The 25,508-nt window shown below is 33.2% G+C and overlaps 1 protein-coding gene across 8 annotated transcripts in view; it reads left to right on the forward strand.

Moving 5' to 3' along the window:
• TTC39B (tetratricopeptide repeat domain 39B) overlaps positions 1-25,508 on the forward strand; it is a 128,280-nt gene that overhangs the window by 36,720 nt on the left and 66,052 nt on the right. For 4 of the 8 annotated variants that reach the window (XM_031961608.1, XM_031961599.1, XM_031961615.1 and 1 more), the window contains one exon: positions 20,711-20,745. Coding sequence is in view for 4 of the 8 variants with exons in the window: in XM_023497949.2 (XP_023353717.2) it covers positions 20,711-20,745 (35 nt within the window). In the remaining 4 variants the exon portion in view is untranslated. Of the gene's footprint in view, positions 1-17,034; positions 17,214-20,710; positions 20,746-25,508 lie in introns of those variants that run through there. The other 4 variants (XR_004233258.1, XM_031961630.1, XM_031961577.1 and 1 more) reach the window with 3 other exon arrangements.

Here is a 25,508-nt window from a genome sequence, read left to right on the forward strand (position 1 = left end):
CTTTCTCTAGAAGTATCATTTTTCATCATGAGTCCTTTGAAATTGTCTTGAATCTTTGCATTGTTGAGAATAGTTAAATAATTCAAGTTGATCATTGTATAACATTGCTGTAATCCTGGTTTTGCTCACTTCACTTTACATCAGTTTGTGTAAATCTTTCCAGGATTTTCCAAAATTACTCTGCTCATCATTTCTTATAGCACAGTACTGTTCCATTACAAGCATTGAATGAAGAAATTAAAAAAAAAAATTGTTCATTGGGGCAGATGACTTAAAAAAAAAAAAAGACAAGGATCACAACAATATAAAGTCAATCTGGAGAGTGAGAAAAATGATTATTAATAAAATAATAATAATGGGGAGAACCAGAGTCCTGTCCACACCCTCACCTCCCTTTTCTAAAGTCCTAACTTTAAGTCTTATGAAGGACATTGCTGATAATGAGATGGGACTTATTTTCTGGTTCAGATGCTAGGGTGGGGTAACTACTGTGTTCTAATCTGATTTGGGTGGAGCCAAGATTGCCCAAGGCTGGGCTTAATTTAAGAATTAAATGACATAATCAAAGTTCAGATTCAGCCCCTCATTGTAATATTCATTCTCTCATTAATTATTAGCCTATCAGAGTTGATTACCAACCTGGGAACATTTCTCTCCCAAAAGGACATATGTTAAAAGGATGGTCTTTGGTCTAAGAGAGTGTCAAATAACCATCCTTTTATTAAAATGCATTATTGATAAGATGATTAAATTACCCAGAAATTATGTTTCTTGAACTTTTTTAATCTTCCGAAAAGGCTACAAAACTCGTAAAGAATTTTGTTTTTACTATTTGTTAGAAAGCATTTGTGATATAGAAAGAATATAGTAATAAAATAAAAAAAAAATGAAGAGTAGCACACATTTTTAAAAAAAGGTCATATAAAATATAGTGATTTTTGCAGTATAATTTTAAATTTGTTTTACAGAATAGTTGGGTCAGTTTATAATTCCAGTTAACTCAGGAATTATGTAAGACTATTTTAGAAAAGTTTGTTCATGTGTGATATTGAGGTTAAAAGTTAATACAAATAGTGACATCTGGTGGTTCCTTTATAATTCTGATATTTGTAAACTCAATTTTTGCTTGGAAATTGTAGGAAATTCTAATAAAGAATTAGGTGAACTTGTAATTTTTCAGTATTCAAAATACTTTTATCATTCAGATTTTAAAAAGCAGATGGCATTATACTTCCTGATAAGATTTTGTTTTTATCCTTATCTGTAGTGAACAGTTCCTTTTATCAGTGTGCATTTTATATTTTTTGTTTTCTAAGAATTGTATCTGCATGAAATCAAAGTTAACATAGTATTAAACTAAAAAAATGTTTGGGCATTGTGTGGGATGTAGAAGATCCTTACCCAAAATAACTACTCAGAGATCACTCAAAGTAGAAAGCAGAAGGATTGTTTATTAATCCTCACAAGGATGAGCAGTTCTACTATGAGATAAGGGAAAGAGAAAGCTTGGGGTAGGAAAGCTAAAGAAGTAGTAAAGATACACAGTTTTTATACAAGAGAATACATCACAAGTAAGAGAGCATTGAGAAGGGTAGGGGGAGGCATCTAATTGGTTATTGCTATCCAGAGAGATTGGAATGGAAGCTTTCTGTTTCCTCGAGATCACCTGATTTCTAGGAAACAGAAAATCAGGCCTTCAGGCTTTAGATAATCAAGCAGACTATGGTCAGGCTAATAGACTAAATATCAATAAATATCAAAAACTGATAAATGTCATCAGCTCAGGTTAAGTAAATATGTTTATAGCTGACCAAGGCTCAAGTAAATATGGGCCTGAACATATTGTACTTATGCAGGTCATAGGGAAAATACAGAAATAATGAAAATAAAATACAGAAAAAGAATTCACACATTCCTGTAAGTTCTTCACCTTATTTCTCTATTCCACACAGCATGAAAAATAGGGGAAAAAAGGCTTAATTCTAAAATGGGAAATCGACCCAGAGACAAAAAATTTATCCAGAGACCAAGAATACTAGCAAATGACACACTCCTTATCATATTAGGAACTTAATGCTATTTATTTAAGATAAGCATACACCTATGACTTTTGACTATAGCACTATTGCAAAGTTTCAAGTTATAATTAGGATATAGATCTGGGCCACATTCTTAGGAGAGTATATATCTCTCAGTATATATCTCATTCAGCCTTAGATTTTTTTTTTTACAGTTTTAAATTTATGACGCATATTTATGACAGACTTACACAAATACATAGTTGTATTAGTGAATTCTGTATGTTGTTCACTTAACTGAATACAATTGGGACAATGGATATTTTTCCAATTTTTTTTTTTTTTTTGCTATATATTTAGTTAGGCCACACTGATCTGAATGATTCTCATTTAGGAGGCATTGCTGTGTTCTGGGGCATAGTGTTGATGGGGGAATCCTGAAATTGTCCTTGACTTTTGAGGTGAGTCCTCAAATTCTCCTGACAGGGACCCATTCTTTGGGGCAGTAAAGTGGTTTCATTAAGATTGGCCCAGGACTACTCCCTACTTAGCTGGAACTTAAGTGGTCTCATTTAGCTGGAGATCTGGACTTGATATTTCTATTGAGCAGCTGCACCCTCTAGTGAGCTGAAAATTAGTGCAGGACACTCCTACTTAGATGGAACTTAAGTGATTTTATTCAACTGGGAATCTAGGCCTGGGGGCAGTGACAACATTGAAGTAATTTCATTCAATTTGAAACTTCAGTCTTAGATTTCTTATTAAAGGGCAGTTTTGGGGCTCATTTCTTTGCAGAATGTCCAAAGCAGGACTATGCCTTGTGAAGGAACCTCTCTCTCTCCTTGGCAGAGCTGCCTGTCAGGAGCCTTGCCCACCGTGAAGACATTCTCTTCTCAGTGATAATCCCTTTTTATTTCTCTGCGAGGATTTCTTTGCTAGAACCTTTATCTCTCTATCAGGACTTTGTCACTCAGAACTCAGTCTTCCTAGCAAAAACTGACTTCTTAGTGCTAACAATAAACTTCCTTTTGCCAGTCTAATATTTCGAGTTTGTTAATTCTTTCACATTGAACTTGTGCTGACCAGAAAGGGATTCTCACATCTCAACTCTGCACTGCCACTAACTGCATCATTTTGGTTCCCTGATGCCTGGGATCCCCGAAAATCTGGATGAGGTAAAATTTACATCAGGGCATATGAAATGCAGGATTGAACACAGGTTCTAGAACTTTATAGCTAGTGTTTTTTTCCACTGAACTGCACTGAATTAAGTGGCAAGTCATCTTAATCTGATGGGACGAATGATGCCTAAATTTCCCAGGATTTTAAAGAATATATTTCATTACTGAAATGTGTTCATTTCATATTAATATAGGGGAGGAATAGTTTACATTTTTGGTCTAGTTCTAAAATTATGGTTTTTTTTAAAACTCCTTGGAAATAATGACTTGCAAAATTTACATGAAGGTATAGATTTTCCCCAAATTAATCTTAGAAAATCACAATTCTTTTTCCTTGAATATTTTTTAATGCTTTTTTGCAGTTATTTACATGTGGATCTCATAATACCTTAGCTTCTCTTATCGAGTAGAGTTTAACTTAGCTTTAATTATTAAAATTTAACCTTTTGGACATTGATCTAATGAAATAAGTGATTATAGATGTTTAAAATAAACAGAGCAGGAGAGATAGATACCTTGCTTCCATAAGGCTCAGTGTCATTGCTCCCCAGGTAGGAGAATGGATGAGTTTGTCCTGTTCTGGTGTGGTTTTTTTTCCCCTTCTAGCTGCTTTTACCTGATATTCCTAGATTGAAACAGTTGCAAATGCTTGGTGTCTTTGTATTCTATTAATGTGGTAAACTTGTAAAATGAGGTGGGTCATCATTCCTAAATTTATGATTCATTGTGAGATTGGTAAAGGATCTGTTTTGCAAATATATTATCTGTAATATTAAAATGTCTAATATTTAAAGTTACAAATATTTAAATATTTAAAATATTTAAATTGTGCTAAATTGATATTACAAGCAGGAAAAACCAACAAGTTACTACAAATAAGTGAACTCATTATTTTCCCAAGTAATTTTAGAATTCATGTTCCCAGGTAATTTTAGAACATATGATATTTTTAACATGGAGTTTTCTTGTTATGAAATAGTAAAGCCCCAACTGATTATTCCAGTGACCTATTTTTGGTTGTTTTCGCTATCTTGTACCTTGATGTGTAGTGGAATGAGAGCTTGTCTGAAATCCCAGATGACCTGGCTTTAAGACTTGTTTCTGACATATACTATCTGTGTGACCTTGGGCAAATAAGTCACTAAATTTCTTGCTCTAAGAATTCTTCCAAGATTGTAAATTGCAAGGAGGAGGTGTTGATATGCATTAGTAGAGGGAGTTTTCTCTTAAGGAAATTTCTTTTAACTATGAAATCAAAGATTTAGTACCCAAACCTAATCTTGTGGCTACCTAATTTCTAAGAGATGTCAACATTACATATTTTTTAAAGAATAGTCTGGATTTGACAGTTGTGCCTTTTTTTTTTGTTTGTTTGTTTTGTTTTTTAAAGCACACTTTACCATCATTGATGTGTTTTATAGATTTTGCATAAACTATTAGGTTGTTGTATTTTCCATACTTATCACACACTTTTAATCAAAGAAAACAAAGCCTCAGAGGATCAGTGTAGTACAAAGAGATGACTTCTAATTTTTCAGAGTCTAAACTTCAGTGGGATTTAAGGTTCCAATGAGGCCAGACTAGTTTCTCAAAGGAAGGGGCTTTATTGTCATAACAGCAGGTAGAACAAAACAGCATCAGAGAACTGGTTGGTCAGAGGAAGCAGTTTGTAATGGGTATTTATAGAATAAGGCAGTGGTTATCTCCTAGGGAAGGTTTTAGTCTTCAACCATTTGTTGGGATTTATCAAGACTTTGAAACTAACAAGGCTCTGCTGGGGACCCAGGTTTCGAAACATTTAGCTTGACCCAAGCTTCTTGCACCTGACAGTAGCAACAGCATCCTGCTTTTTTGCCCCCTGTCATTAGCTGCCCATCACATAGGAACTAACAGAGGCCCTGTTTGGGCCTGTTCTAAAATTGTCAAGATAGTTTATATATATGTAACTGAAGTAAAATTGCATGTATCCTGTTGGTATGTCTAAAAAGGGGAGAAAGTTTTATAATTATTTCTTATACAAGGATGAGAGTTTGGAGGCTCTGAAATAAAACTTATCTGATTTGAATTAGGAAACAAATCACTTTTATGATTGCCAGCAGTTTTCTTTCACTTTAAGTTTGTACTCTATCTTTGTTTATTTTGTAACAAAAATTATAGTTTAAATATTCAATTTGTATATTAAAGTTTTATTTGGAATTAGTAAAATTAATATTAAGAAAGTACATTTCCAATTTTCTACCATTTTCATATTGATTTAAAACCTGAAAGGGTATGTGTATGGATTCTGCCAAAAGCAAGTTGATGGTTTTCATACATATGATCAGATTTTTCAAGCTCTAAGAGACTTTTGGGAAAACTGTGCTAAAATCCCTAATCTTTTTTTTTTAAATAAAAATTAGACTCATTTTTAAAGAATAATTTTTATTGATAACTTTTGTTTATACATTGTCTAAATTTCTCCCTATGTTTCTTACACTTCCCCTTCACAGAGAGCCATTGTATGACATATGAATAAAAATCACATATTCTTAAAATTAGAAGAGATCTTAGTCACCTTGGCCAACCCCTTCTTGATGTCAGTTCTTTTTACATTTAGCACCAATTTACAATTTAGCACAAATGATTTAGAGATCATTTAGTGTAATTTGACTTGTAGTGTCATGTTAGAGGTCGGGGAGACTTTATTGATTTTTAAAAAATTCTTTTAAACCAGCTGCAAATATTTTGGTCTCAGTACCCCTTTAACTGTCATAAATTATTGAAATATGCCCAGATGTAGTCATCTGGTTTGTATGCCTTTAGTTGTGGAGAGTTCACAAAATAGCCCCATGTCATTTCAGGATAAAGTTATTTATTAGGAAGTCCTTATGTATTTTGAGGTTAAATGTAGGTCTCTGGTCTTTAAGAAGTTTGTCTTCTTAAAAAAAGGAGATAATTATGCTAGAAGAGGGATTCTTATTCTGAGGTTTATAGGCCATGAACTTGGATGAGAAAAAAAAATGCATCTTTTTTTCACTACTCTCTAGTTGAAATTTAATATTTCTTGCTTTCTTTTTTCTATTTAATAACTTTTTTTTTTCCATTCTTACTCTTTTTTATTTTTACCACTCTATGTACACTCTAAGGAACTATATTCTTTTTTTTATTTTTTTTATTTTTATTTTTTTTATTTAATAGCCTTTTATTTACAGGATATATGCATGGGTAACTTTACAGCATTAACATATTTAATAACTTTTTATTGACAGAACCCATGCCAGGGTAATTTTTTTACAACGTTATCCCTTGCAGTCATTTCTGTTCCGATTTTCCCCCCTTCCTCCCTCTACCCACTCCCCCAGATGGCAAGCAGTCCTATACACGTTAAATATGGCACAGTATATCCTAGATACAATATATGTGTGCAGAACTGAACAGTTCTCTTGTTGCAACAGGGAGAATTGGATTCAGAAGATATAAATAATCCGGGAAGAAAAACAAAAATGCAAGGAAAAAAAAAACATTCATTTCCCAGTGTTTTTTCTTTGGGTATAGCTGCTTCTGTCCATCCTTGATCAATTGAAACTGAGTTAGATCTCTTTGTTGAAGAAATCCACTTCCATCAGAATACATCCTCATACAGTATTGTTGTTGAGGTATATAATGATCTCCTAGTTCTGCTCATTTCACTCAGCATCAGTTCATTTAAGTCTCGCCAATCCTCTCTGTATTCATCCTGCTGGTCATTTCTTACAGAACAATAATATTCCATAACATTCATATACCACAATTTACTCAACCATTCTTCAATTGATGGGCATCCATTCATTTTCCAGCTTCTAGCCACTACAAACAGGGCTGCCACAAACATTTTGACACACACAGGCTCCTTTCCCTTCTTTAGTATCTCTTTGGGGTATAAGCCCAGTTGAGATACTGCTGGATCAAAGGGTATGCACAGTTTGATAATTTTTTGAGCATAGTTCCAAATTGTTCTCTAGAATGGCTGGATGTGTTCACAATTCCACCAACAATGTATCATTGTCCCTATTTTCCCACATCCCCTCCAACATTCCGCATTATCTTTCCCTGTCATTCTAGTCAATCTGACAGCTGTGTAGTGGTATCTCAGAGTTGTCTTAATTTGCATTTCTCTGATTAATAATGATTTGGAGCATATTTTCATATGGCTAGAAATAGTTTCGATTTCTTTGTCTGAGAATTGTCTGTTCATCTCCTTTGACCATTTATCAATTGGAGAATGGCTTGATTTCTTATAGATTAGAGTCAATTCTCTATATATTTTGGAAATGAGACCTTTATCGGAAAAATTTAATATTTATTTCAATTATTTATAAACCTTACTCTCTGAGTAGGTGTCCATAGACTTTCCCAGATTGCCAGAGGTGTTCATGATACAAAAAGGTTAAGATTGCTATAAATGGATAGATGCCTAGATAAACTAGGTAGCTGAATTCGTGGGGGAAGATGTTTTGCAATCATTCCTGACTTTAAAAAAGTTTTAGTTCCCCAGATCACACTTTTCTCAATTATTTAAAAATCCTATTCTGATAAAGCAACCATCAGTGTTACCAAACTGCTAGAGTGATCCAGGACACAAAAAAAATTTTTTTTTTTATGGACAATTTAGTAATTTTATTTGCATAATTCCAAATTTCTTTACAAAATGGTCATGCCATTTCACAGCTTTGCCAACAGTGTATTAATACATCTATTTTCCCATAGTTCTTTTTTTTTTTCCATATTGAGTTTTCATTGTACTTTCTCTAGCTCCAAATGGCATTTTTCATCCTAAGTCTATTGCAATTTTCTTTTTTTTTTTTTTTTAAATTTAATAGCCTTTTATTTACAGGTTATATGCACGGGTAACTTTACAGCGTTAACAATTGCCAAACCTCTTGTTCCAATTTTTCACCTCTTACCCCCCACCCCCTCCCTTAGATGGCAGGATGACCAGTAGATGTTAAATACATTAAAATATAAATTAGATACACAATAAGTATACATGACCAACACATTATTTTGCTGTATAAAAAGAATCAGACTCTGAAATATTGTACAATTAGCTTGTGAAGGAAATAAAAAATGCAGGTGGGCATAAATATAGGGATTGGGAATTCAATGTAATGGTTTTTAGTCATCTCCCAGAGTTCTTTCTCTAGGCGTAGCTGGTTCAGTTCATTACTGCTCCATTGGAAATGATATGGTTGATCTCGTTGCTGAGGATGGCCAGGTCCATCAGAACTGATCATCATATAGTATTGTTGTTGAAGTATATAATGATCTCCTGGTCCTACTCATTTCACTCAGCATCAGTTCGTGTAAGTCTCTCCAGGCCTTTCTGAAATCATCCTGTTGGTCATTTCTTACAGAACAGTTTATTCAGCCATTCTCCAACTGATGGGCATCCATTCAGTTTCCAGTTTCTAGCCACTACAAAAAGGGCTGCCACAAACATTCGTGCACATACAGGCAGGACACAAAAATGTTAAGAACTAAGGCAAAGACTCATCTTCTTGAGTTTAAATTTGGCCTGACACTATCTAACTATGTGACTTTACTCTGCACAATGACTTAATCATATTTGTCTCAGTTTCCTTATCTGTAAAAGGAGCTAAGAAGGAAGTGGCAAACAGTTCTAATATCTTTGCTAAGAAAACTGAAAAAGGGGTGACAGAGTTGAATATGAGCAACAAAATAAAGATTTAGAGATCATTTAGTGTAATTTGACTTGTAGTGTCATGTTAGAGGTCAGGGGGAGGCTTTATTGATTTTTTAAAAATTCTTTTAAACCAGCTACAAATATTTTAGTCTCAGTACCTCTTTAACTGTCATAAATTATTGAAATATTCACAAAGAACTTTTGTTTAGGTATGCCTTCTCTTTCTGTCTCTGTCTCTCTCTGTATCTTTCTTTGTCTCTATCTCTGTCTTTCTCTGTGTCTCTTTCTGTCTCTGTCTGTCTCTTCCATCCAATATGTATATATGTTATTAGAAATTAAAATATCTTATCAAAGTAGTTGTGACTTCAAGGACCATTTGAAAGGATAGCCTTGAGTCACATTTTCAGAACCATTGCTTTTAACAATGAGAGAGCTTGATAGGGTGATACTTCTTTTTCTTCTCATGATCCTGTGCTGTTTTTCTGTCTATAGACTCAGTTACACCAGGCAGAAGTGAGTTTTAGGCAGTATAAAAGATTAAAGAGGTCATACAGAGAAGCTTCTCTTAGTCTGGAATTGGAATAAGAAAATGATAGATTGATAGGTCATCTGTAATATGAACAGTGGTGATTGTGAGCAATTCCGTGCTGCTTCCTGACATTATATATTCATTTTGGAAATAGTTCATGTAACTTTTGAATTGTACAGAACTCTACAATAGTAGAGTAACCTAGATCAAAAGAGATCAAGATCTAATAGCATATACAGCATTTTATCACTCTTTTATTTTTATGAAATGAGGATGGTGAATTATATATACATATTTTTTCTCTATTTAAATGTTCTTATTCTTCCCAAATTGATTTTCTCTCTTATCCCAACTGAGACAATTTCAGAACTTCTCTTCTCAAGCCTCCTGCACCATTCTTCCTAGCCTCTTGTTGAAGAATTTTGCCTCATACTTGGCTGAGAAAATAAAGACCATTTGCTAAAAACATATCCTCTAGTTCTCTGCATTTTCAAACCCTTAATTGCTTCTCATTTTTCTCCATACACAGTAGTCTCTGTAAAGGTGACTCTTTTCACAAAGGCCTATCATAATACACATAGATTCTATGACATCCTCTCCTGCCCTGACCGATTGCCCTCATAATCATTCTCCTTCTTAATTTCCAATTTATCCCTTCCTTGTATCTCAGACTTAATGCTCTCATTCTTAAAAATGTTTACTAAACTTTACTATTCCCTCAAATTGTTGTCCTGTATCTTTCTTTTCTTTTCTTTCATACTTAAAGTATATTTGTTATATTTGCTTCATCCCCTTCATAACTTTATGAGTTCCTCATTTGCATTTGTCTTCCAAATTTATCACTTAAGGGAAACTGCTATTTCCAGTTTTTTGCTCCAAATGTTTTTTTAATCTCTTTGGGATAATGGCATTGCTGGATCAGAGGAAATGCACAGTAAATCCTTTGGTATGTATGAATGGTTAGACTATTTCACAAACCCAACAGTTCACTAATATACCTGTTTTATCTTATTTCCTTCAGCATGTCATTTTTGATGGATATGGGATAGCAACTCAGAGTTGATTTAATTTGTATTTCTCTAATTAGTGGTGATTTAGAACATTTTTCTTATGAATTTTGATAGATTTGCTTCCTTCTTCTGAAAACTGCTTGTTTATATCCATTGACCATTTATCATTTAGGGAATGATTGTCATTTTTATAAATTTAACTCAATTTTATATATTTGGGAAATGAGGACTTTATCAGAGAAACTTTTTTTTTTTTTTTAACATTACTTCATTGTTTGTGGTACCTTTTAGCAAATTGTAATTTCCTTGATTTTTAAAAAAATTGTATTTCTACTTTTGCTTTGTCTGACATTGCTATCCCTTCTTTTTTTTTTTTTTAACTTCAGCTGAAGCATAATAGTTTCTTCTCTAGCCCCTTATTTAATTTTTCCATATTTGTCCTTTTGTTTTTTTTTTTTTGTTGTTGTTGGATTCTTATTTCTAATCCATTATGCTTTCTACGTCTGTTTTATGGGTGAGTTCATCCCATTCACATTCAGTTATAATTTTATATTCTCTTCCAATGTTTTTTCTTCTGTTTATCCTTTTTTTCTACTTTTTAACCTCTCTGTGTGTATATACATATACACGTGTGTATGTATGTATATGTGTGTGTGTGTAAATATATTTACACATAATAGTTTCTTAATTATCTCCTGAAGTCCAATTCTAGTTTTTAAGGAATTACTTTCTTCAGTTCAGTTCTATTTTTTAAGGTGTTAATTTTTTCAGTGTTTTTGTACTCTTTTATCAAGCTATTATTTTCTTTTTATAATTTTCTTTCATCTCTAAATTCTTTTACTATTTTTTTCTTTACCACCATTATCATTTTCTCTAACATTTCCTGAAATTCTTGTTGGATTTGAGTCCAATTACCCTTTTTCTTTGAAGCTTTGTTTGTAACTGTTTTCATATTTTCTTGAGTTTTAATTTCATTTTCCCTTCCATTGGAATATATTTTATGATCTTTTTTGTTGTTGTTGTTTACTTATTTTTGTAGTCTGTTTCTTGACTTTGAACTTTAAGTTAAAGTTGGGTTCTACTCACCTTAGGTTGAAGAGGCAAGTGTCCCAGTCTTCAGGCTTTTTTTTTTTGGGGGGGGCTGTCTTTTTCAGAGTTAGTTTTGGGAGTCTGTGAGTTTTTGACACTTCCAAGATGATGTGATCTGGGGAGAGGAGTGGTTATTGCTATTCTGGTCTGTGCACCAAAATCATCTAATTTCTATATTAAATAAATTATTTGGAATTAAATAAATTCTTTGGAATATTAGGCAAAGGATTCCTACCAAACTCCTTTTATATGAAACAAATAAGGTACTGATAATCTAAACCTAGGAAGAGCAAAAGCAGAGAAAAAAATTATAGATTAATTTCATGAATGAATATGCATTTAAAGATTCTAAGTACTAATTAGGAGACTACAATGATGTGTTACAAAAATTATACATTGTGACTACGTGGGACCAGGTGTGATTTATGCCAGGAATTCAGGGATGCTTTAACATAAGTATAACTATTAACATAATATACTTATCAGTAATAAAAGTAACAAAAGTCATATGATGACATTGAGATGCAAAAAAAGCTTTTGATAAAATACAATTCTTATTCCTATTAAAAACACTTAATAGCATAGATATAAATGGATTTTTCCTTGTGTTAAGAAGCATCTATGTAAAACCATCAGCAAACATTATTTGTAGTGGGGATAAGCTAAAAACCTTCCCAGTAAGGTCAAAAGTAAAGCAAGGATACACATTCCAGAGTCACCAGAATTTAGCATTTACTAGAAATGTTAGCAATAGTATCAAGAAAAGAAAGAAAAATTGAAGAAATCAGAATGTGCATTGAGGTAATAAAATTATCTTTTTCTGCAGACAATATGATATACTTGGGAAAAATCTAAAAATTAAAATTAAAGTTAGTAGAAACAATTTTAGCAAAATAGTGGCATATAAAATAAATCTACACACATTATCAGTGTTTATTTATCACCAAAACTGTTGAAGGCATGAGATACTCCATTTAAAATAACTCAGTCACTCCAGTAAGGTAGTAGTCCTTATTGCTCTGGGACCCAAGTCTGTGACCTACATCCAAATATGGACAAGTATATTGCATTGTCCAGAATCCTGCCCTGCCTCTGGTGCAAAGGGACCTCTGTAATTTCCTTCTGAGCAGTTGGATCTTCCTTTCTGGCTGTGAACAGAGAGGTCCAGAAATGGCCACTGATACCACTGATCCAGTTGCTCCCAAGGCTTGTTAATGGTTTTTGGGATGTAGTTTGTATGATCTGTGCTCTGCTCTCATCCCATTGCAACAGATCTTTTCTGTTGACCTTCTAAGTTGTCTTGGGTTGGAAAATTATTTTGCCCTTTTCTTTTATTGGTTTTGCCATTGCAGAATTTATTTTTAAGCATTATTTAAAGTTTGGAGGAGTTTTGGGGAGAGCTTGTCAACGTTGAGTCTTCTTGCCTTTTCTCTAACATCTTGGTTCTGTCTGCACATCAGATATATAAAGAAATTTGTCAAATTTAAAATGAGTTTTACTAATAAATGATTAAAGGATATGGATAGTCTTTTGATAAAAAAAAATCAAAACTCTATAGTCATATAAAATGCTTTACATCATTATTGATTAAAGAAAGGCAAATCAAAACAACTTTAAGATATCTTAGACCTATCATTGTTTAAAATAATAGAGAGGAAAGTATGTAATGTCGGAAGTAGAAAAATTAGAACACTAATTAACTGTTAGTGGAATTTTGGAGAGCAATCTGGAATTATGCCCAATGAGGTATAAAACTTGGTATGCCCTTTGACCCACCAATCCCACTATTAGATCTTTTCCCCAAAGTGATCAGGGAAAAAGGAAAATACTTATATATTATAAAATATTTATAGCAGATCTCTTTGTGGTGGCAAAGAGCTGGAAATTGATGGTATACTCATCAATTGGGGAATAGCTGAATAAGCTGTGGTATATGATTGTGAAGGAATACTATTATAAGAAATGAGGAACTGGTTGATTTTTAGAAAAACATGGAAAGACTTGCATGAAATAAAGAAAAGTAAAATGAGTAGAACCAAGAGAACTTTGTACACAGTAACAGCAACAATATTTTAAGAAGAACTTTGAAAGATGAAATCATTTTGAACTTTATAAATGCTCACATCAGTCATAAAGAACCTATGAAGGAAGATGCTATTCACATACAGAAAAAGAACAGGTAAATAGAAGTATGTATTATATGGTTTTACACACACACACACATTTGTGTCTAATGGTAGTCTTTCTCTGGGGGAGTGGGAAGGGAGGGAGGAAAAAATACATAGTAGAGAATAGAATAAAACTTAGAAGGAAGCACAAAAAAGCAGAGTATCTTTAAAAATGATATATAGTATTTATTATGTAGTTTATAAAAAAGTATACTATGTGAAATGGAAATTCACATTGGTTTTAATATTGTATCTGTATATATTTATATGCATATATATACACACACACATATATATATAAATATATATAAATGATTTTATATTGAAACCTTTTTATGTTGTATGGTGTACAAGGGAATTTTTGTTTTTGGTCTTTTTTGTAATTAAGTTCAAAATAGATATAAAAATAAAAAAAGGAAAGTCACTGAGTAAATTGGAAGTTCTGATTTGAGTTATGGTTTGGAATGGTGAAGAAATAGGTTAAAATGAAGAATTGAGGGGGAAAGAGACCTGAAAAGGGAATAGAAAAGGCAGCTTCAATGGAAACCATAGTAGGAAATTCAGATGATAAGAAGGCTTCAGTTTCTAGTTGTTGATTGGTGCCCTTTAGTATCATCTATAATTGGGGAAAGGTAATACCTCTCCTAGGTGCTTTTTGTCCTGTGCATACCACTGCAGGGAAAGAAAAAAAGTAGAAAGAAGCAACAGAGGCTTTGGAGCTGTTTGCTATTGGATTGATTTACTGACATCTGATTGGACAACAGAAGAATTCTGATTCATGAACAAGTGATTGGATTTGTCTGCTTGGTGAGCTTTGTCATTTTATGGTTTAGGGAAATAATTAGCCTGAGGAATAACTAGCCTATAAAACATTTCCTCTGTGTGCTTCTAATGGGGACTAGGAGTTAAAAGAGTTTGTGCTTCAATATATAGAGTCCAAAAGAATTTACAGAAGTATGTGAAGATTAGATTAGTTCAAAGAGAAACAGCTTTGTGGTGTTGGTGTTATAGAATGGACCAGATCTCAAGGCCTTCAATCCATATTGTGAGTTAGCCTGAGCACATGGTTTTTCTTTAACATGTATCTCCCTTCCAGGTATCTATAAGTATGTGCTCACTCTCTCCACAGTTACTTGGTGCATTGGAAGGAGAATGTGAACTAGTTTTGTATTTGAACTATGATGTTTTGATTATTCCTGAATTTGCTTTTTATCGAGGACTTGTGATTATTGTTTTCTCCTTATGGTTAATGTCAATGGTTACATTTCCTGTTGTGTCATTTTGTGTTATCCTGGTGAGTAGCTGGTTATGTATAACTGGAAGTGCATTTTCTGTAGTGTTGAATAGAGGAAGAATATACTTTTAATAACACGGCTCCCTTGGGATTTTGCATGAGTTTTAATTGTAAAGTGGTAGTTCTCTAGGAATCTGTATCTGCCAGTATGGAGTCAGCTCTTTACAGAAAGTCAATCTAGCAAGTTAGGTTACAATTGAATGCTGGGTTTAGCCTAAGAAAGACAAATTTCAATCCTGCCTCAGATACTTAGTAGTTAGTTATCTGTATGATTCTGAACAAACCACTTAACCTTGATGCCTCCCTGGGGGTGTGGGTGGGGTTCCCCTTCCAGATCTAATTTGTGATTCTATGATCCCTAAGTTTACTAGAGAGGTCAATTGGTTGAGTCTTTTATCACAACATTTTCAGGGGAAAAGTGGTTTTAGATGTGTTGAAAGATGCCACAGTTTTCCACTGTTTGACACCTGAAAAATAAGGTATCACTTGCTTAGGACTTAGTATGTCTCCTCAGAATAGCCTTTGTTGTACTTCTCTCTTTTGATATTTAGTCACTGGTACTTGCCCAGACACTACTATCCTTCTTATAAGTTTATGCTCCCTAGAGAAGAGGTATTATGGATATTATCGTCCATTGTGCAAATCAGGTTTGGAGTATTTACTATTTTCTGAGAAAGAGAATAAAAGCATTTAGGAAAATTTAAGGAATAAATCCTTTGAAAATAATTGCTTAAGTACAGATGACTAAAATATTAGATTTTAGAAAAATATTGCTCTTTTCTCCAAATAAATGTAAGCAAACAAACCACAAAATATAACTCATATTATATATTCTGCTGTTTGTATAAAATGAACTTTGTTACACTAATTGGTATTCTAGACCTTCTACAACTACAAATTAGAATGCGCTGTGTTTATTTTAATATTCAGAGAATATTGAAGGTTGTTATTTTAAGGCACAAGTGGAAACTGTTGTGAGGATGTGGTATGTGATACATGAAAGGTAAAGGATTACTTATTGGAAAGGGGCAAAAGGAACCATAAAAGTAACACGGATATTAAAGTATGATCTTGCAAGAACTTCCCTGGTTGAATTTAACTCTGTAGCTATTTCATCAGCCTTAACTAGATCAGCCTTCAAGATTACTCTTCATACTAATCTGCAATTAGTTTTTGGGAAAAAGATATATTCATCAACTTCGTCTCCATTTTGATATGTGATGTTTTATTACAGTATGAATAATGCAAAATGCCTTTGTGTCTTCAGCTCTAAATCCTGTGATTTTAAGAAATCACATTGAGAAGTTACTTTCATATTTTATCCACATGGTGATTAATACCTTCCAGTAATATTTTGGAACAGTTTTTTTTTTTTTTTAAAACTCTTGTGAAAAAAGATGGAAGTATTTATCTGGCATGTCAGCTCAGCTCTAATAGTTATCCATTGTACTTTTTTGGGAACAAATTAGTTAAGGTGAAGAGAAAATGAAGGTTTAGATTCATAGATGGTTGGTTGGAACTGTATTTATTTTGTATAAACATATTTAGTATATGTGTTAACATATACATCTTGTTTTCCCCAAAGGAATGCCAGTTCTTTAAGAGTAGAGACTATTTATTTACTTATGTTTCCAGCATCACATTTAATGATTCTTAATAGTCTATAGATTAAATGTCTATATCTTGATGTAGTTGCAGGTAAGAGTGGGACTCAGACAAATGAAGCACTCTCCTCTACTAGGACAAGCAGATGCCTTTTTTTTTTTTTTTTTTTAAATCACTTACGGTTTGAGAGGTGACTGGAGCACTGAGAGGCATTTTACTAGGATCATTTAGCCAGGATGTGGCAGAGACCAGGCTGCTTCTCAAAAATTCATGCTGCTTTTAATTCTGAGAGAAATGATAGGATGTCCTCTGACTCTTGATTAGTAAATAGACAAGTTTAGTTCCAGTATAGTTCAGATATGGCCTAATGCCAAAGTGATTGGTGGACTCTGTGACCTTTCAACATTCTTTACAACCTTAGAGTTCTTTGATTCTATTATTCTAAACAAGTGAAGAGACAAGCGGAATGTTTAGTGAAAGCTGGTGTGGAAGGCTGAGGGACATCAGGTTAGGGATATTCAAGTAAAAGGGTCTGTGGAAAACTTTAACACTATTCTAGTTGATTGATTTTATAAAATGAACAACTATAGAGATCCACGTGGCCGCTCATCACAAGACTTTATGGAGTTAGCTATTGAAGAGAATAATGTACTAGAGGTAAGTTGTAGGAGAAAAGGCCATAAATAATTACTTCCTAATGGAAATGCTCTCATTTGGGAATTGTGGCTTTTACTTGACTTTTGCATAACACATTTTTTTTTTCTTTTTTCTTTCCCCCTAAAAGTACTATATGCCTTGAACTTGGAATAAATTAAGCAAATTAATGTGAACTTTAGGTTATCATTTGAACCCATTTGTATAGAATAAAACTAGGCAGGGAATTGTTGCTTTTATCATCTTACCTCCTCTGCTGTACTTTTATCCTTTAAAACAGGTCTAGAATGATATAAACATATGCAACTTGATTTTTTGGGGGGAGGGTGGGGGACTTCCCCAAGTATTTATTTCTGAGGTCCTCAGTCATGTTTCCTAAATAATAAATGGCTAATCCAGAATTATACCGCAACCAATGACAGCTGATCATAATCTAGATAATTTGTGAACTTCTGTTCTTCTTCCACACCTCTAAATATTTTCCTTCTCACTTGTTTTTGAGGAAGAGACAGTCTTCCTTCTTATTGAAGCTAATCTGTACTTAGGATCCCATTTCTTCTTGTTTTCTCTGTAGTCTTTGCCATCCAATCATCCCTCATCTCTTTTTCCTTTTTTTAAAATAATATTTTTTTCAATTATTAAAAATCTTCCTTCTCTCCCTGTATATTGTACACATTCCCATGCACACTCTCACCTCACTTCCATCTTGAGAATGAAAGAAAAACAATACCTCTGTTACAGACATGCAGTCAAGGAAAAAAAATTCCCACATTGGTCATATTAAAGAAAAATATGTCATTCTGCACTCTTGGTTTCTTACTTTTCTATCAGTTTATGTAGAGCACTTCTTTTGGAATTCTGATTGGCCATTATGTTTATCCTTAATTCTTTTAGCATTGTTTGTACTGTGATACTAATGTATAAATTTTCTTCGGTTCTGTTTACTTCGCTCTGTATCAGTTCATATAAATCTTTCCAGATTTTTCTGAAATCATTCCCATCATCATTTCCTATAGCACCATAGGATTCTACCCTCTTTATATACTATAACATCCATTCCCCAATTGATGAGCACTTACTCAGATTCCCATTCTTTGCTACTTCAAAAAGAGTTATCAGTATTTCTGTATATCCTTAGTTTGTTTTGCTTAGGAATTCCTTCTCTTATTCTTTGTTTCTTTTGCTAGAGTCAGAAATGCATTAAATTATCTAGAAGACTTATAGGCCCTTTAAGAAATTGGGATAAGGAACAGGTAAGAAGAGAGGAAGATGAGGAAGGATGAGAGGTAGCCTGACAGGGAATCATTTAGTGAGGACTTACTATGTGGTATAAAGGGAACTAACATTGATTGGACAATCTGAATTATAACCCTGACTCTGCTTACTATGTGACCTTGGACAGTCAGTGAATCTTAGGCAGTGCCATCTGTTTCACCTGTAAAATGATGGGTTTGGCCTGGGTAATCAGAATTCCTTTTGAGCACTTACTTTAATTCTTCTTTTCCTGTTTTAATCAGGGATTAAATCTCCCTACAAATATTTGAGTGTGTAAAAGAATGATTGATGCTTGGGCAAATGATAACTGGATAAGATGTTTTTTATTCAAGTTTATGGTGTTATAAAAAAGTTGGAACAATACATAGGATGTATGGACATTCTGTGCAGAAACAAACATCATATATGTATGTAATCTAGATTTCGTTACCTGGAAATAGTCATAGGCAACCAGCCAGAAAAAAAATCTTTGTGCTGTAGTTTGTATGCTGAAAAATTTCCTGAAAAAGGGCCTAATCTTTTTTTCTGTGAATTTAAAACCTCTGCTAAAAGTTGAAAAAATGCATAGAAAAAGTAGTTAGAAAATAAAATTAAAAGAATATCTTATAGATTCTCAAAAGTTTTGTAAGCAGAATGCCTTAGCAAAGTTTCAAAATTTTGAGAAAATTGATTATAAATATGGAAATTAGTCAAAAACAATAGTTAGGAAAATAGCAGTTTTTACTAACTATTCCTTGAATCTTATCTTATCTGGAATAATCTCCTACTCCAAGTGGGAGTAGAGGGATTGCTGATGGGAATGGCTGACCAAGTTGTTTATGATTGTAATGGGATATTAATTATAGGAAATGACAAGCAGAAGTGTACCTGAATGATATAAAATGAAGTGAGCAGAACCAGAAGAACATTGTTTACAGTAACCACATTATTGTACAATGAATAATTGTGAGTGACTTGGCTATTCTTAGCAATACAGTGACCTAAGACAATTCCAAAGGACTCAAGATGAAAAATGCCATCTAGAGAAAGAACTTATGCTGTCTGAATACAGACTGAAGCATAGTCTTCTTTCCCTCTCTCTTTTTTTCTCTTTGTTCCTCTCTCTCTTTTTCTTTCCCCTTATCTCTCTTCCCCACATTTCTCAAAATTTTGAGAAAATTGATTATGAATATGGAAATTAATCAAAAACAACAATTAGGAAAATAGCAGTTTTTACTAACTTTTCTTTGAATCTTATCTTATCTGGAGTAATCTCCTACTCCAAGTGGGAGTAGAGGTTTTGCTAATGGGAATGGCTGACCAAGTTGTTTATGATTGTAATGGGATATTAATTATAGGAAATGACAAGGAAGGTTGAAGAAGTGAAAAGCCAATAGATTATGGGCAGAGAAGGGGGATTTTGTAATTCTTGAACATGGAGGTGTGGTGCCTTTTTAGGGTGTGATTAACTTTGTGTGTAGCTGAGGTAACATGCAGCAAGTAGATCATGGAAAACAATGTGGTTGAAAAATTGAGCGGATAGATTTTTGGAGAGTCAATATGAATGCTGAAGTCAAATATGAGGGTAAGCGTTACCAAAGAGAGGATTTTTTTTTTTAGCCAGATACTGAATTGCTAGGTACCAGACTCATTGATGAAGGAAAAAAAAAATGATTTGGAGGTCTATAGCCAATAGCTACCAGGAATATATGAATTGTATGAGCCTCAAAGAAGGAGAGGTGACTGAGTAATGGAAGTAAGGGGAAAACCTAGAAGGAGTAATGGGGGAATTTTAAATGGAAGATAACTCGATTTTTTGCTTTTCATTGGTGTTTTCTTTTGTGTTGTCAGAATTTTAGTCTTACTGAGTTTTCTATCTTTCTTGGGTTGACTTTTTGTACCTATTTTTCTCAGTGCTTTGAAATTTTATCTCTCAATATCTAAAGTACATGCCACACTATAAAAAAAAAATGGAAGAGAAATCTGCCCATTCACAATTATGGTTAGGCAGTGACTTTATATTAAATACATGCATATGATATTAGTATTTTCTAGAATTTGACCAGTAAGTTACATGAAAAAACATTGGAGTCATGATACTGAATAATCAATAACATGATTTGTATTAAAATATTAATTATAGCATTTTATTCAATAAGTGATTTCCCTTCCCCCACATTATTCAATACCAATGTTCACTTATTATGGCAAACTCACTGTATTTGTTTTTTTTTTTTTTTCCCTAGGAAACTTTTGAAGATGCCTTTGAAAACCTCCCATTGTAAGTACATCATATTTCTTTCTTTTTATTTAAATTAAAGCCTTTTACTTTTCAAGACATATGCATAGACAATTCTTTAACATCAGCCCTAGTGAAACCTTGCGTTCCAATTTTCCCTCTTTTCCCCCATGCCCTCCCCTTGCCATCTGGCAAGTAGTCCAATATATATTAAACATGGTAGAAATATATGTTGTTCTATATATCCATATATATTTATGCAGTTATTGGGCTGCACGAGAAAAATCAAATCAAACCAGTAAAAAAAAAAAAAGCAGCAGAATAAAATGCAAGCAAACAACAACAAAAAGAGTGAAAATGCTATGTTGTGAACCACATTCAGTTCTCACAGTCCTCCCTCTGGGTGTAGATGGCTCTTTTCATCACTGAACAAGTGGAACTGGTTTGAATCATCTCATTGTTGAAGAGAGCCACGTCTGTCAGTGTTGATCATCATATAGTCTTACTGTTGCTGTGTACAATGACCGCCTGGTTCTGCTTATTTCACTTAGCATCAGTTCACGTAAGTCTCTCCAGGCCTCTTTAAAATCATCCTGCTGATCATTTCTTACAGAACAATAATATTCCATATTATTCATATACCATAGCTTATTCAGCTGTTCTCCAACTGATGGGCATCCATTCAATTTACAGTTTCTTGCCACTACAAAAAAAGCTGCCACAAACAGTTTTGCATATGTGGGTCTCTTTTCCTCATTTAAGATCTCTTTGGGATATAAGCCCAGTAGTAGCACTGCTGAATCAAAGGGTATGTACAATTTGATAGCTTTTTGAGTATAGTTCCAAATTGCTGTTCAGAATGGTTGTATCTGTTCACAGTTCTATCACCAATGTATCAGTATCTCTGTTTTTCCATATCCTCTCCTCCAACATTTGTCATTATCTTTACTGAGTGCATCATATTTCTTAAAAAGTGAATTTTGTGGTGATTCTTTAAATAAGAAATTAATTTAAATAATTTGATTATTTAAACAAATTTGAATAATTTAAAATTTAAATCAGAAATTAAAAAATTTAAAAAGTTTATTCTCACCTTTGCTCATGATGATGATTGCTGTTGTGGCATAAGTAGGCCTGGGAAGGAATATTCACTAATCCACAGTTTGACTGAATTCTTTATGAGTAGTGGTAATTAAAGAATTGTTTTAAAGTACAGTTTTTGAAGTACAGTATCAGCTGTATGAGAGATGTCTTTTACATTTTTTTGAGAAATATTGGGTATACTTTTAAGAAAGAAGAAAGGTCACTCTTGTATGACTGGGATTTATTATGTATTTGAGAATATACATGTTTGTCTATAGGGAAAGAGAAAAACTTTTGAAAACTACTGTCCTTTCTTTTTGTCTTTTATTTTAATATTTGCTCATTTCCTTTAGCTTGAAGTATGTTGAGTACAACTTTTGATATTTCTTCCCAAATTCTCTGTGACTTTGTCTTCTAATAGATAGCTTATATAAACATCTGTTCTTGATGAAATTTACTTAAGAGTAAGTGGTTAATTTTCATTTTGAGTTCTCACCAGGAGACCAATGAAGACTTGAGTATAAGATGGTATATAAAGTCCTAGGAGACCTGAGATCATGTCCCTGTTCTCTGTGCCACATTGTGACTTTGAAAAAGTAACTTCTGGACCTTGGGTTGGTTCTTTATTTGCATGAAAAAAAGGGGTGGGGCTGAAACAAATGCTTAACTTGAGGTCCATGAATCCTTTGAGAGGTTTGTATATGAGTTTCAGGGAGTGGGGCTGAAATTGGATGAGAAAAAAATTAATTCATTTTTACCACCTCCAACTGAACCATAACGTTTCTGCAATTAAATATGGAAGCAGCCAACATGATTCTGAGAAAGGGTCTATAGGCTTCATTAAAGACTACCAAGGGGTGGTATATTTCATAAAAAGGTTAAGAACTAGATTAGGTGTTTAAAGTCTCTTGCATCCCTAAATCCCATCCTAAGACCACACATTTGTGGGTGTGTGTAGGTCTGGAGAATATTTCCAATGATGACTTGAGGGCAAGGTGGTATATAAAATATCAGCTGTCCTAGGTAGCTCAGGAAGTACAGGTGTCCAGATTGTACAAATGCTTGTCCTGATAGGACAATAGGACAGGTTATAAAAGTATAGGTTTACTTAGGTATAGGACTGAAGGATATATATATATATTTTGATCTTGTTTAGTTGAATGCCAATTTCTCCTTCATCTACTTTTCCCCCACTTAGGTAACATTTAAAGTGGTAGTCCTTGGTGTGTATAAGGCCGTAAAGCTATGATAAAAGTATTAAGTATAAGGAAGGTGGTACTTACCTCTGCTGGTGGTTTCATATGTCAGGGGCACTGCTAGATACCATGTCACTAAGCCAAAGCCTTAGGTTATATATGAAATAAATAAACCTTTATGTTCTTGATGGCCTAAGTGGATGATAAAAGAGTGCTGTTGATCAGCATTGTTTTATTCTGTTACTTGTAATCCTATCTATTTTGCAGGCTAGAGACTTCCCATCTGAAATTTTGTATTCAACAAAGAAGTCTAGAAACTTTTTCTCTTCAAATTTTGACCATTCCTTGACACCTGATCATAGTTTTATCACACACAAAGGTATAAATAATTACAAGAAAAGATAGACTGCTCATATAGAAAAAATTAAGGGAAAACATACAGAAAACTTGAAATTTGTTTGGAATATTAAAAAAGGGCCAGAGAAAGGTTTTTATTGTATTTCATAGATTCTTTATAGAGAATTTATGGAAAGTCAAACAAGAACCATAAAAAATGTGTGTGATCTAGATTAGTAATATGGATACCTAAATTAGCAAGATCATGAATTCATTAAAGTATATATATATATATATATTTCTTTACTTTTGCTAAAACTCAGTCTGTTTTCATGATTTATATTTTTATTTTGAAGAGTGAAACATAAGCAAAAACAAAACAAAACAAAACAGAAAAGCCTTGAACAGTCAAAAGAAGGGTTACAGTTCATGTATTTTACTTATAACTGAGGTTCTTACTCAGATCTTTTCCTCTTAATTTGAACATACTTCTATTACTGGTAGTACTTTTTTCAGGTTATAACAGACTAGATATGGCAGATTAAAAGGTTGATGCCTACTAGAGGTAGATGTCTGACAAGCAGAAAGAAGTGATAATTGAGAACAAGTAAACAGGTCATAGATTTTGGAGCTTTATGGACTCTCAGAGATCATCTAGTTTAAATTTCTTCATTTGATAGATAAAGAGCTAGGGAAGTTAAATGACTTGCCTAATATAAAAAGTGACAGAGATGAGATTTAGACTCAAGTCCTTTGCCTCCCAAGCCATTCTTCTTTCTATCTTTAGTCATTTTGTACCTTATGTATCTTTGAGCTTCTTCAAAAGTAACAGTTATTCCTCAATTAACTTTCTTTTCCTATTATTGGGAAAGAATTACTTCCTTTGATGCCATATATTTTTCTTTATTGATTTGTGAATTAAAATTTCAGCTTGAATGTATTAAGTAACTTGTCTGTGGTCCCACAGCGTGGTATAGTAGCAGTGTGGGATTTGAACTATTGTCATTGGATACCGAATCTGTTGCACTTTCTATTATTTTTCTCTCTCCCTTTTTCTCTTTTTGTCACCAAAAGTGAAAAAGACTAATTTTTATTCAATTGCTTCTAGCTAATTTCCTTACTATTCTATTTTAATTGAATATAATGTCACATAATTTAGCTCTTCCAGAGTCTCATTCATATATATTTTCTTATCTATGCAATGGGGATTGCCTACAAAGTACAAAAAGCCTAGATTGTTGTGTGAGGTTCAAACACGATAATTTACATTTCAAAGTGCTTTGAAAACTGTACTCATACTCCTATGGATCTGTGATCTCATTGACTTAGGAGTTTTCTCCAAAAATGGAGATTGCAACTCATCCATGCCAATTTATACATGCTTGCCCTCTTATATACACTTGTATATGTGCACTTATATATGTGTTTATACACATATACAAGTGCACATATATGTATAAACACATATACACACATTTGCCTATCCTATATATCCATAAATTAAATTCTAATGTGTTACAGTAGCTGTGGAGATGAACATTGATTCTCTTTTTTTACTTTTTTTTTTTTTACTCTTTACTTTTCTAATTACATGTAGAGATAGTTTTCAACATTCATTTTTGTAAGATTCTGAGTTCCATAATTTTCCCAGCCCCAAGAAAACACAATCTGACATAGGTTACACGTGTGCAGTCATTTTAAACATATTTTAATATTAGGTTGTGAAAGGAAAATCAGAACAAAAGGGGAAAACCATAAGAAAGAAAAAACAATCCAAAAAAGTGAAAAGAGTATTCTTCAATCTGCTTTCAATCTTCATAGTTCTTTCTCTGGATCTGAATAGCATTTTTCGCTCCAGTTTGTTGAAATTGTTTTGAATCACAATATTGCTGAGAAGAGCTAAATCTATCATAGTTGATAATCATTCAGTCTTGCTGTTACTGTGTACAATATTCTCTTGGTTTTGCTTACTTCATTCAGCATTAGTTCATGTAGATCTTTCCAGGCTTTTCTGAAATCTGTCTGCTCATCATTTCTTATACAATAGTATTCCATTACATTCATAAACCTCGACTTATTCAGCCATTCCCCAATTGATGGACATCCCCTCAATTTCCAGTTTCTTGCCACTGATACAAAGATTATTTGCACATGTGGGTACTTTCCCCTTTTTTATGATCTTTCTGGCAT

The sequence above is a fragment of the Sarcophilus harrisii genome, chromosome 1, assembly GCF_902635505.1.
Source record: "Sarcophilus harrisii chromosome 1, mSarHar1.11, whole genome shotgun sequence".
Taxonomy (NCBI): Eukaryota; Metazoa; Chordata; class Mammalia; order Dasyuromorphia; family Dasyuridae; genus Sarcophilus; species Sarcophilus harrisii.